General features: G+C 41.4%; 1 protein-coding gene across 1 annotated transcript in view; it reads left to right on the top strand.

Annotated features, from left to right (window-relative positions):
- SRPK1 (SRSF protein kinase 1) overlaps positions 1-14498 on the top strand; it is a 57203-nt gene that overhangs the window by 37817 nt on the left and 4888 nt on the right. The window contains 7 exon segments of the mRNA XM_058664006.1: positions 2433-2539; positions 3319-3484; positions 5291-5316; positions 5755-5968; positions 6341-6748; positions 7131-7231; positions 9396-9503. Coding sequence (XP_058519989.1) covers positions 2433-2539; positions 3319-3484; positions 5291-5316; positions 5755-5968; positions 6341-6748; positions 7131-7231; positions 9396-9503 — 1130 coding nt within the window.

The following is a 14498-nucleotide window of genomic DNA, read 5'->3' on the forward strand; positions in this document are numbered from 1 at the left end:
CAATGGTTCACTCCCCAAGTGAGCCACAACGGCTGGAGCTGAGCCAATCTGGAAACAGGAGCCAGGAACCTCTTCCAGGTCTCCCACGTGGATGCAGGGTTCTGGATGGGAAGCAGGGCCACCGGGATTAGAACCGGCGCCCATTGGGATCCTGGTGTGTTCAAGGCGAGGACTTTAACCACTGTGCTATCGTGCCGGGCTCTATCATTCTACTTTTTGTCCCTGTTTAACTTCTCGTATAATACATTCTTAATTGCCATGGCTGATTTTTGTTAAAGATGCCTGTGTATTTAAAAGGCAGATTTACAGATAGAGAGTGCAAGAGGAGAGACAGAGATCTACTGGTTCACTTCCCAAATGGCCCACAGTGGCCAGAGGCTGGATGAGTTCAAAGCTAGCAACTTTGAACTCCACATTGCTATAGGGACCTGGGATTTTTGACTGCTTCCCCAGGTACATGAACAGGGAGCTAGATCAAAAGTGGAGCAGCTGGGACTCAATCTACAGTCTGATGTGAGATTCTAGAATTGCATTCTGCGGTTTAACTTACTATGCCTCAATACCAACTCACTGCTTTTATTTCAGTCATTCTAGTAAAGCTGAGATGGTCTTGGTGTGTTTCCCTGAAGTTTTCTTTACTAATCTTCTGTAACTTAGAACCACTCCTTCGTGACATTAACCTGTTTTCTTACCCTTTCTTTCTTCTTCCTTTTTGTTTTTTTGTTTGTTGACATTATTTGTTCTTATTTGTCAGCTTTACCACACAGATGTTTTGTGCACATACAATTGTGCTTATTGCTGCTGACTGATCACAGTGCCTTCCAGATTTCTCTGTTGTAAAAGTTCCTTGTTCCTTATAATAGGTGAGCGATCTGTGGAGTGACGTTTTGGCCCTGTGATAATCCTTTTACCCAGTAGACTTTAACATACTGGTTGTAGCATTTGGATGATTCTTACTGCTTTAGTGATTATAAAATTACCTTGTATACTTATTACCTTGTGAACTTCATGTTTACTTTAATAATAGCATGAATTCTTTTTATGTTTTTAAGATTTACATATGTGTTTGAAAGACAGTGTGACAGATTTTCCATCTGCTAGTTCACTTCCCAGATGCCTCCAGCAGTCTGAGCTGGGCTAGTCTTCCTTGTATGGGACAAGGACCCAAGCACTTGGGCCTTCTGCTGCCTTCCAGGGTACAGGACATGAGGAGGCTGGTTCTGAAGCAAAGCAGTCAGGATTCATACTGGCAGTTCAGTACAGGATGCTGGCCTCACAGGTGACGGCTAGCCCACTGCACCACAACATCGACCCTTTGTTGGATTTTTAATTAATATATTAACTTATAACATCACTCTGCAAGATTGTTCCATTTTGGCCAGTGGCATCCTCTTCAAAATGGTTTGTTTTTATTTCTTCATGACTTGTTCCCTTATTTGTTAGGATAGCAAAAAATTCTAAGCTCACCCTGTCAAGTATACAGCCTTGGATTTGGCCACTCTGTGTGTGTGTGTGTGTGTGTGTGTGTGTGTGTGTGTGTGTGTGAGTTTAAAGGTTTTTGTTGTTGTTGTTAGAAAGTCAGATATACAGAGAGGAGAAAAGACAGAGGAAGATCTTCCATCCAACAATTAGCTGAACCAAAGCTAGGAGCCTGTTTCAGATCTCCCATGCATGTTCAGGGTTCCAGGTCTTGGGCTGCCCTTGACTACTTTCCCAGGCCACAAGCAGGGAGCTGCATGGGAAGTGGAGCCTCCAGGATTAGAACTGCTGTCTGTAGGATCCTGGCGCTTGCAAGGCAAGAACTTTACTTACTAGGCTACTGCGCCGCACCCTTTTGTGTGTGTTTTGACATTCCGGTATAGGTAGAAGTTTCTGGGGGTGGAAGACATCCACGTACCACTCCACGCGCAGTGAGCCTGCACAGGATGTTCATGACGCATGTTGGCACTAGACTCGAGATGAACTTTGTACCCCACAGCACATAAAGCAAGTCATTCTCCTATTTTTTTTTTTTTTATTGGAAAGTCAGATATACAGAGAGGAGGAGAGACAGAGAGGAAGATCTTCCGTCCGATGTTTCACTCCCCAAGTGAGCCGCAACGGCCGGTGCGCGCCGATCTGAAGCCAGGGGCCAGGAACTCTTCCAAGTCTCCCATGCGGGTGCAGGGTCCCAAGGTTTTGGGCCATCCTCGACTGCTTTCCCAGGCCACAAGCAGGGAGCTGGATGGGAAGTGGAGCAGCCGGGATTAGAACCAGCGCCCATATGGGATCCCGGCACATTCAAGGCAAGTACTTTAGCTGCTAGGCCACTGCACCAGGCCTGGTCCACAACTCTTTATGCTGAGAGAGAATAGCATTCCCCTCTGGGTGGCACCCATACTTTTCCTTGTTCTTTGCTTGTGCCTGTGTTTTCTTGCTTAAAGAATTCCCAGATATCTGCATGGTGTTTGAAGTTTTGGGGCATCATCTGCTCAAGTGGATCATTAAGTCCAACTATCAGGGGCTTCCACTGCCTTGTGTCAAAAAGATCATTCAGCAAGTATGTATCTTCATTTGATTATATGGTGACTTTGTATGTGTTTTTTAAGTATTAAAGGAGTTTCCAATTTCCAATAGAATTTTTATTTTAAGAACTAGTTTTTTAAATTGCTGGAAATAAATTTCTTAGCCCTAGGGTTGTGTGTGTTCTCTCTCTAAATGTGTTAGCATGGCTGTTTATCCCCAAGGTTCATCCACTGTAATTGTTAAGGGCTAGAGTGGGGTACTGGGGGACATCTGTGTAAGGTACCTGACTTTGGGAATTGGAACCTTCATTAATTGTATGTCAACAGATTTGCTATGCTAAATTAGTATCATATTTTTATATAGCCATATTCATGGGCATTTGCTGAATAGCCTTTGATATACATTGCAGAACTTAATTATCAGGAAAGTACTGATATTTCAAGGCACAGCCAATTTGTCTTAGAAAAAAATTTCTTAGAAAAAACTCCAAATTGGGAAGCAAGAGCTCTCTTACCAGTGAGGAAATTTTGGGGTAAAAGATACCTAAAGCCGTTTCATCACCTACATTTCAACACTTTAAAGTGTGTATTGTGAACATTTTTCTCAGAATTTATACTTTATATACTTAAAGTCTATAAATATAGCCAGCTTTGTAAAACTGGGGAAGTTGACAATCTTCCTGGTGAAGTTTCTTTGTTTTTTATAAGTATGTAGAAAACACTGTTATGTCATTTTTTCCACCCATGTTGTGATTTTATCATTCTTCAGGAAGACCTGTATTTTGTGTTTAGAGATTTGTTCTGTCCTATCCAGGTTCTACAGGGTTTGGATTATTTACACACCAAGTGCCGTATCATCCACACTGACATTAAGCCGGAAAACATCTTGTTGTCAGTGAATGAGCAGTACATTCGGAGACTGGCTGCGGAAGCCACCGAGTGGCAGCGGTCCGGAGCACCTCCTCCTTCTGGATCAGCAGGTGGGGATTTGAGGGAAGGGTGGCTTTTGCTCTTACTAGTTATGTCCAATTTTATTCTGTTACTGGGGAGTTATATGTGAGTCACTCATTTAACAATAAAATAGTTAATAAATAGTACCAGCCTTCAAGAGACTTTATTCTTATTGTTCTTACCATATGGAAAGAAAGCTTGAGTTTGTTGTGTCTCTTGGGAACACATATGTTGTATGCTATAAAAACTAATCCTATTGCTGTTTATAAATGGTTTTTCTTGTGATTTGTTGACCATTTTGACATGCCTTGTAGCACAATCACCTTTTCCCCCTGCCTCTGTTAGTTTTTTTTTTCCATTTTACAGTTTGTAGGTAAAGGGCTTCTCCCCATCTCTCCTTTCTCCTTCCCCATTTGCCCTTGTATTTTACAACGCAGTCAGTTTCAGCATTCGGGTGCTTTATGTTAAGTGTCATGACATTGCAGGTACAGGCAATGGCAGAGAATCTAGTATCTTGTCAAGATACCTTGAACAGTTTCATTGGGGGTTTTTCTTTTATTCGGGAGTAGAGATACATACTGCAATGCTTCTTTGTACTCTAGTCTCCATTACACTGTTTGTTTATGATTTGTATATGCTTGTTTACCTGTGTGTTTTTGTATTTGTGTTTTGTATGAAGTTTTGCCTTTTATCAAAGAGAGCATATGATATTGTCTCCGGTTGGGACCACTTTGTTAGAAATGATAGAATTTCAAAAATTTGTTTAATGGTTGAATAATATTCCATAGGGTAGATTTCACAGTTTCTTTATCCATTGCTCTTTGGTGTCTGGGTTTCCATGTCTTTGCTATTGTGGATTATCCCAGTCGCCTTTTAACCTTAATCCCACATGCTCACCTATGGATCTGTGTTCTGCAAAGGGGAAAAACTAACACTGCTATTAAGATCATGGGTTTACTGGAGTAGACAGAACTGGTTTGAATCTTGTCTTAACCGTAATCTCAGGAACCTTGACTGAGTTCCTTTTTCATAGTCCCTTCCTGTAGCAGTTATTGGGATTAAATTTCAAGTTAAAGCAGTTAGTAGTATGCTTCATAGAATTATGTCCTAAATAAATTATAGCTACTATGGTTGTGCTTTCTTTTCCATTTGAGGTACAGATTTTAATTTTTAGTAGCTTAATTGTACCTGAGGAATTTTATTATTTCAAGTTGAAATAGTTATGGACTTTTTAAAAAGGAAGGTTGAAGAGAATTCATCGGGTTTAGTTTGCAAGGTGAAATAGTTCTAGAGGTTTTGTGTGAACATGGCTGACGCTACCGTATGCTTGCAAGGCACTAAGCTGTATTCCGTAGGTTTTTAAAATCACGAATATTTTTGAAGGGAGATTGAAGATCCCATCTAAGGTCTTCTGTAAATTACTGTGAATTGATGTCACCTAGATTTCCCTTTTAAAACTGAGGAGAGCCAGGAAGGAAGAATTGGAGCTAGAATGGGTGGAGGGGAAGGGTGTTGTTGCTTGTCACTTTCTGCTATAAGCAGAACAAGGGAAAAGAAACAGGTGACTCAGCAGCATGGGCAGTGGAAGCCAGAAACAAGAACTTTGCATGTTTGCATAGGTCAGTGCTACCTGGTGAAGAATTCAGTTCATTTAAGCTTAAATTTGGCACTTGAAATGCAACAGTAATGTTTTCCCAAATCACCTAAAAACAGTCGTTTTCTCTACAATGTAGGCTATGCAAGAAAGGTTTTGATTTGTAGTGGGAATGATCTGAGTTTAGTTTATGTTGCTTATGATATGCCAGGATTCTGACTTAGTTTTCTTTTCTTTTCAGTCAGTACTGCTCCCCAACCTAAACCAGTAAGTATAAGGTGTTTCTATATTTAATTCTTATCTGTGGGGTTGTGGGCTTGGGTTCTTCTATTTGAATGGTCACAGTTTGTTTAGAGTGTGGAAACCAAAGGAAGAAAGATATCCCTGTGCTTCCCTAATTTTCTCCAATTAATATCCATGCAGTCTTTGGCAGGTTTGTGATGATGAGGCATCTATGAATCTAAATGTGTCTGAGAGTGCATTAGCCCCACAGACTGCTCAGAAAGCCTAGATTTGTTGTTAGTTTTGATTTTGTTTGGTTTCATGACACTATCTGCATCTTTTTTTATGTTCATAAAAACCTGAAGTGCTGTTGAGGGAAAGAGTGAAATTTAATTAGTAAGTAATTAAAATTAACGGTTATCTCCAACTAGGGGTGATGGATTAGCCACCTGAAGGCTTTATCTGTTTGTAATCTCCGCCCAGGCTGACAAAATGTCAAAGAATAAGAAGAAGAAATTGAAGAAGAAGCAGAAGCGCCAGGCAGAATTACTAGAGAAGCGAATGCAGGAAATTGAGGAAATGGAGAAAGAGTCGGGCCCTGGGCAAAAAAGACCTAACAAGCAAGAAGAATCAGAGAGTCCTGTTGAAAGACCCTTGAAAGAGAACCCACCTAATAAAATGACCCAAGAAAAACTTGGTATAAATAGAGCATCACAAAAATTACTTTATGGCACACGTTAATATTTATCATTGTTATATAATTAGTAGTTTTATCATATTTAGCACATCTCTGGGGGTATCCTTGCAAGAATATGGATTTTCTCATAAATGTTAGGCAGGTGATAATCAAATGTAATTTCTAACTTTTCTCAGGACACAAAATATAGACTTCATTTAGCAATTGGATAAGGATAAGATCTCTATCCTTCGATAAAAAGGTTTTAGATGTCCAGTTACGTTTTGTGTCACTTGGCATAAGTTCTAGAAAATGTTTTTATCTTATATAAGAAATGTTTCTGTTGTTTCCCACATGCACATAGATCCTTTTTTTTGTTTGTTTATTCCTTAGAAGAGTCAAGTACCATTGGCCAGGATCATACACTTACGGAACGTGGTGTAGAGGGTGGTGCAGCAGAAATTAATTGCAATGGAGTAATTGAAATCGTTAATTATACTGAGAACACTAATAAAGAAACATTGAGGCTTAAAGAGGATCTGCATAATGCTAATGACTGTGATGTCCAAAATTTGAAGCAGGAACCTAGTTTCCTAAACTCCCAAAATGGAGACAGCGGCACATCTCAAGAAACAGACTCTTGTACACCTGCAACCTCTGAGGTATCAGATATCATGGTATGCCAGTCTTCCTCAACTGTAGATGAGTCGTTAAGTGAACAGAACATCAGCCATCTTCAAGAAAGCATTCGGGCTGAGATACCCTGTGATGATGAACAGAATGGACCACTGGACAATAAAGGTACCCCAGCAGATACACTTCTCCAGCCCCCTTTCTGTGCATGACACGTTCCTGGTGTCCACACTAAAAGTACTGTTGTTTGTAACGGTAGGCTTATAGCAGGTGTTCAGGTTATTTCCAATGTATAAGTGTTGTAACTGACTTTAAATTTTACTCTAAAATTTTACTCTTAAATTTTACTCTTGCTGTCAAGAAGGCAAAGATTTTTAATTTTAGAAACTCGGGGTGCTACTGTGTGCTCTTTGTTAATTTGGAAAATGTATTGTAGGTTGCCACTTGGGGACTTAACCATGCAACGCTTGTATTAAAGACCTTTGTTATCTTTTTCTGGGTATTTCTCTATTCATTGAACAGCTGTGTTGATGATGCCTGTTGTCTGTAGGAAAATCTACTGCTGGAAATTTTCTTGTTAATCCCCTTGAGCCAAAAAATGCAGAAAAGCTGAAAGTGAAGATTGCTGATCTTGGAAATGCCTGTTGGGTGGTAAGTTAACTCCTCGGTGCAGTTTCATGAAGTGAGTGGGAATGAACAAGAATTTAGACTTACGCTAAAATAAAGCATCTGCAATTCTGTACCCAACACTTTATTTCAACTCTTTTAAGCTTTAATTCTGGAAGTGTATTTACGAAAGTAGCAGGAAGGGTATAGTCTAGTAACTCATTTTGGTTCTCCTCAGTGTCCCCCAGATTGCCATGCCAATTCAGACTCTCCTCTGTCCCCAACCTTATTTGACAGCTAACTGATGAGCTATAACTTTCTTTTAATGCACTTAGTAGGGGTAAGCCACCTGTTTCCACGGAGCTTGTGTGGTTCAACTCCCAGCTACTTCATTTCTGACCCAATTCCCTGTTAATGGACCTGGGAGGCAGTGGGTGATGGCCCAAGTAGTTGGGTTCCTACCACCCACATGGGAGACATGAATGGAGATGAAGTTCCTGGTTTGGGGTTTTGTTATGGGAATAGAAGATTCTCTCTAACCTTCCTCTCTCCTCTTTCCTCCCTTCTCCCTCCTGTCTCCTCTTCCCTCTCTTCCCACTCTCCTCCCTTCTCCCTTCCTCTCCTCTCCCCCTCTCACTCTTCTCCCTCCTCCCCCGTCTCTATCCTTCCTCCTCTCTTTTCCCTGCTCCCTCTTCCCTTTCACCATCTTTCTCACTTTCTTTCAAATAAATAAATCCATATTTTTTTAAAGATTTATTTTATTACAAAGTCAGATATACAGAGAGGAGGAGAGACAGAGAGGAAGATCTTCCATCCGATAATTCACTCCCAAAGTGAGTGCAATGGCTAGTGCTATGCCGATCTGAAGCCAGGAGCCAGGAACCTCTTCCGGGTCTCCCACACGGGTGCAGAATCCCAAGGCTTTGGGCCATCCTCCACTGCTTTCCCAGGCCACAAGCAGGGAGCTGGATGGGAATTAGAGCTGCTAGGATTAGAACTGGCGCCCATATGGAATCCTGGCGTGTTCAAGGTGAGGACTTTAACTGCTAGGCCACGCCACTGGGTCCCATAAATCAATATTTTTAAAAAGGATTATGGATATTTATTTTTATTGATCAAGAATTTATGTAAAATTCCATTAGTTACATAACATTCCCTAATAAATTCTAGACTTTACATGTTTTTGATAGTTCTTTGCATATGAATCATTGTTTAATTGTCCTAAGGACATATCCTAGATGTAGAATTATGAAGTCTAAACAGGGTGATATAGTGTAGATAATATATAGTGTATAGTGTATAGTATATAGTGTATAGTGAAGATAATATCATTCTACCTTTAACAATTCAAAGAGGTGTTTTCTCCAGTCTTAGGTTAAGTCATAAAATCTAACTGTAGTTAACTTTTTAAAATTTATTAATACTGGTTTGGGAGTTATTTTTTCATGGACATCTTTTTATCTGTGACGTAAGTTAAACTTGTCAAGCCAGATGCTTTGTAACAGGAAGTGCTTTAGACCCCAGCAGAATCTCATGTCCAGTATACTAGCAAAAGTCAAGTCAATACTAAGCAGACTGACTGATCCAAGCAGGTGGAATTACTCTATTACACCACTGTCACAGAGTGGTGCTTTTTAAATGGAAGTCAGTCAGGTACTCTTGAGACTTTGCAGTGGCTCTGCTCAAAAGGAATGTCAGTCCTTATGGCTTACACCCCCATAATTGTTCTCTGCCTAGGACTTCCCAAAGTAATGTGTTCAGCCTTCTCCCACCTGTTCTTTTAAGTTACCATTAGGTGTCATCAGAGCGCTTTCCCCTACCACCTGAATAATTTTCTGAACACATATTCTCATATCGGTCATTCATGGGTTTTCTCATTCTTTTCCCCTTTCTCCCTCAATACTATTTTTTTCTACACAGCAGTAGGCTCAGTCTGATACCTAGTGCATGGCAGGCACCAGTTACTCCATAAGTCTGCGTATCCATGTGAGGTTTAGACTCATCTGCCTGAAGAAAATTGGAAGTAAAGCTATAAATAAGGCAAAAGAATTATTTGGATCTAAAAACATCAAAATGATACTTAAGAAACTAGTTTAATGGCAGCTTTGGGAAAATTTTGAATTTATTTTCATCTCCATTGTGAAGCAGTATTGTTACCCCTTGGAGTAAATGAATTTTAAAATAACTGTTTCCTTCTCTATTTACTTAGCACAAGCATTTCACCGAAGACATTCAGACAAGGCAGTATCGCTCCCTGGAGGTTCTAATAGGATCTGGATATAACACCCCGGCTGACATTTGGAGCACTGCGTGCATGGTAACGTTGGTCCCCTCTGGTTACCACTTACTAGGGGATAGTTACATACCTTGCTCTATTTGCTAATTTCAGTAGACCAGCAAGAGGGAAGCAAAGACAGCTTAGAGCAGGTAACCTGTGTCTAGAGAAACCTGAATTTAAAAGCCTGTTGTAAACATTTGGCATTCTACTTGGTTATTGCCAAATTCCTATTAAGTCAAGGAACCAAGTGACATAGAGTTTGGGGAGACATTGAAAATAGTTTGTGTGAGGTGGTACTGGTTTTCATTGGGAGATTGCAGGTACCTGACCCTTTTAGCACTAACCTCTTTGTAAATCAGGGAAACCCCTGGAAGCTGCTTTAGTCTCTGTAATTCAGTATCTCCTCAAGATTACAATTCAGATGCTGTGAAGCCCAGTCCCTCACAAACAGCTGACTCAAAGACCTTGATTTGGACCAGCCCAGCTCAAGCCATAGCAGCCATCTAGGGAATGAATAGCAAATGAAAGATCTCTATTTCTCCTCTCTCTCTCTCTCACCTCATCTCTGCTCAACCTCTCCTCTCCTCTCCTCTCAGTAATTCTACCTTTCAAATAAATACATAAAATCTTATTTTATTTTTTAAATTTTTTTTTTTTATTGGAAAGTAAGATATATCGAGAGGAGGATAGGCAGAGAGGAAGATCTTCTGTCTGATGATTCACTCCCCAAGTGACCGCATGCAGGTGCAGGGTCCCAAGGGTTTGGGCTGTCCTCTACTGCTCTCCCAGGCCACGTGCAGGGAGCTGGATTGGAACCAGGGCTGCCAGGACATGAACCAGTGCCCATGTGGGATCCTGGCACATGCAAGGCAAGGACTTTAGCCACTAGGCTACCATGTTGAGCCCAAAATCTTATTTATAAAAATGTGAGTCCCAGTGTCATTCTTAGTAATGGGTTAGTTGTTTTCTGCAAGATAATGAGGGCCTTGATTTCTTTTCCTGACTTCAAAATTCTGTTTTGTTGTAGAGCAATGCAGTCACTCCCGATTGCTATTTAAAATAGGCAGTATCATGTAAGAAGTAAGGGAAAGAGATAATGATGGAATCAGCCTTCTCCCAGAGTTGTGAACCTGCTTTTATGTCAGACTTCCTTGGCCAAGAGATATAAAGCAAACTTGAGTCCCATTTGTTTACCAAATTTCCCCTTTTTATTAGTAACCATAAGAAATGTTGCTTTAAATCCTGAAATATCAGGGGAGCCTAGAAAGATAGATTGTCCAGTAACTATGCAATTATTGCTGTGGAGACTGGGACCCTTAAGCTGAGAGATTGCCTCCGATGTTAGTGATTGAATTAGGAGAGCAGTTATACAAAGGGAAAGAGGAAGCTATCTATGAAGGATAAGTCTCCAAACGCTGGGACCAGGGCATGTAAGACCGTAACTGGCAGATTATCTTCCTCCCAGGCCTTTGGACATATTCTCTCCTCTCCTCCCCCCAACCAGGAAAAAACAAGGAGTCTTGAAAAAAGTTAACGTAAAAATATATATTATGGGCATCATGACATAGTAGGCTAAGCTTCTGCTTACAGCGCTGGTATCCCGTATGGGCGCCGATTTGTGTCCCAGCTGTTCCACTTGCCATCGAGCTCCCTGCTTATGCGCCATCCAACACAGGATGGCTGAAGTCTTTGGTCCCCTGCACCCATATGGGAGACCTGGAAGAAGCTCCAAGAACCTGGCTTCATTCAGCTCAGCTCTGGCTGTTGCAGCCATGTGGGGAGTGAACCAGCAAATGGAAGATCTTTGTGTCCTTCTCTGTAACTCAGCTTTTCAAATGAAAATAAATGCTTAGTGAAATATATTTATTATAAAAACATACGTGGATTTCAGAATGTCTTCCTCAAAAATAAAATTTTTTAATTCCATTTTTCCACGGAATATAATTATGTTTTTGTTTATTTGAAAGGCAGAGTGGTAGAAAAAGAGAGCTTTCATCCTGTGGGCTCACTCCCCAAACAGCTGCAGTGCCAGGAACTGTATCCAAGTCTCCCACATGGGTGGCAGGGTCTCTGGTACACGGGCCGTCTTCTACTGCCTTCTCAGCTGCACTAGGGAGCTGCATCAGAAGCGAAGGCATAGGGACTCAACCAGCTCTCTGCCAAGGGATATCTTTTGCTGTCCTAACAAACATCGGCTTACCTTGCCATGCCACAATACCAGCCCCTCACTGAACTTTTTGAAGAGCCCTCTCTGGAAGTGGTTCTCTTTGGAACCTGCTCCTTTCCTGTTATCTTTGACTGTCTGAAATTCAGAGCAGGGTTTGTGGATATTTAGGATATGGGATAAATTTAATATCCTTGTCCACTCCAGAAGCTGGCTCATGACTAATAAAAGATGTTTAGTGGAGAATGGGTTGCAGCATAGCTGGTTAAGCTGTTGATTTGGACACTCACATCCCATATCAGAGTACCAATTCGAGTCCCAACTACTCTTCATTGACTCCAACTTCCACTTGGGAAAGTGCTGTAACTTGGTCCAGGTAGCTGTTCTTCCACCACCACCACCAGTCCTGTTATGAGCTGCCTGAAATGTCTGTGCTGTTACAACTTCGAGTGCTGTGCACAAAAGCCATTTCCTTGTCACCAAAGGTGTCGTTTAAATAAGCAAGTGTTTAACCTGGTGGTTAAGACACCAGCATCTTGGGCCCAACACCATAGGCTAGTGGCTAAATCTCCACCTTGCCATGTGCCGGGATCCCATATAGCTGCCAGTTTCCATCCCAGCTTCTCCACTTCCCATCTGGCTTCCTGCTTGTGGCCTGGGAAGCAGTTGAGTAAAATCCAAAGCCATGGGACACTGCACCCCTGTGGGAGACCTGGAAGAAGCTCCTGGCTGTTGGCTTTGGATTGGCTTGACTCTGGCCATTCCGGCCACTTGGGGAGTGAACCAGCAGACGAAATAGCTTTCTGTATCTCCTCTCTGTAAACCTGTTTTCCCAATAAAAATAAAGTAAGTCTTTAAAAAAAGAAAAAAGGATACCAGCATCATGCATAAAAGTTCCTAGATTTGATTCCCGAGTTCAGCTTCTAAGGCAGACCCTGAGAGGCGATAGCCCAAGTAATTGGCTGCTGCCTCCCACATAGGAGACTTCAGCTGTTGAGGGCATTTAAACATACATTTTTTTAAAATGTAGGTAATTTCTCTGAAGATTGCACCTGTTTTCAGTAACAGTGAAGCACTGGAGGCAGAGATATACCATATTGACAAATAAGATTTTGAGTTCTTACATGGTTTCTTTATCCTACACAGTGAAACCCATAGGTTTGACTTTTTTGTTGTTGCCACCACAGCGAATACAACCACTCAAAGATAAATGATTTTGTTCACAGTGTGTGTGGTACAGGCTTGGGTCTCACTGGTAGATTCCTGCTCTCGGTGTGTGTCCCTTGGCTTTGCCGTCAGGAGGGGTGAAGAGCAGAGCAGTTGCTGCCTTGAGATTGAGGTGAGGCAGAACATAGCCCTCAGCGTGGTGCTAACAGGGAGGGAAGCGGATGATTGCTCCAAGGATGGTCTGTAGCTGGTCGTCAGTATAATCCAAGGGAACATCACACCGTTGAGAAGGACAACATTGAGCTGACAACCAAGCGGAACCTCCTAGATGTCGGTTTTCATCCCAGGTGACTTCTGTGTGTCAGTTTATATAGCTGTGTGCATTAGAGTTTATTTTCAGAATAGTTTAATTACCAGCTAGAAACAGGCACAACTTCCAAGTCTGTAGTGCCATTCCTTGCCCTTGTTGTTTACCTTTTATTTGTATCATGCAGGGGACATTCCCCTTCCTGGGGGCTTCGCATCCAACCCCAAAGGCCTCTCCAGCCTTAGTTTTCCTCTAGTCTTCATCTTGAGTCATTCCACATGATCACACAGTCACTCAGACCAAGCTCTTAAGCCTTAGGACTTCAGTTTAATCCTTCGTTCTTTTTTCCTCTCAGGTTCTACAGCTGATGCATCAGGAAATTCTGTGTGTCCTTCCGCTAGGATGTATCTGTGCAAGCTGCCTCTTAACATTCTCCACTAAGCCATTGTAGCCAAGACATCATTTCACACATGAATCACTGTGGTGGCCATCCAGTTTCTTCTTTCTGTGTCTACTCTTCTCTCTGCTTCACTCTCAGGTTGCAGCCAGAGTAGTCATAAATATTAAATTATGTTACTCCCCTGTTTTGTAGGAAAAATCATGTATGCATTTCAAAATTTTTATGCCAAAATAAACTTTAATTCTATAGAGTATGAACTTTTTGAAATATTCTTCTGTGTTTAACTGAGTTCCCTGGCATTCCCCCAAACATCCGTTTCATTCTGTGGAGTTCATATATGTTGGTGCTGGGTTTTTCTTCTGCCTTTTGACTGCGGTAATTCCGTAACTGTTAAGGCACTCTTACTTGGTTTACTTCACCTGCCTTGTTCCCTTAGGCTTAGTTTTTGCCGCAGCACTACACACTAGATCTTTGGTATCACTTCTCTGTGCCTGAAGGACAGTGAGGAGACAGCTACACAAAATAAAACAGGCCAACGTTTCTTACTTGGAATAGTTTCAAAACTGTCTTCAACTTAGTGTCTTCATTATTTACACAAATATAACAAAAAATGAGTCATCAGACCATGTAGTTTATTCACTCTTAATAGTTTTCAGAAAAAAATTAGCGAAAGTTGCAATTTACTATTTTCCTTTAATTTTTTTTACCCCTTTTGACCACCACTGAATTCCTGTGAGTTCAACTCTTTTTGTTAAGATTTATTCACTTAATTTGAAAGAGTTGATTCTTCTATCAGATGGCTATCTCTGGGTGGGCAGACAGAAGCCAGGAGCTTCATTCAGATCTCCCACATGGGTGGCAAGGGCCCAAATACTTGGGTCATTCTCTGCTGCTATTCTCCAGGCTATTAGTAAGGCAGTGGACTGTAAGTGAAGTAGGTGTCCATATGGAATGATGGTGTCACAGGTAGCAGTTTTACCTTACGTGTCACAGCAC

The sequence above is a fragment of the Ochotona princeps genome, chromosome 1 (assembly GCF_030435755.1).
Source record: "Ochotona princeps isolate mOchPri1 chromosome 1, mOchPri1.hap1, whole genome shotgun sequence".
Classification (NCBI taxonomy): domain Eukaryota; kingdom Metazoa; phylum Chordata; class Mammalia; order Lagomorpha; family Ochotonidae; genus Ochotona; species Ochotona princeps.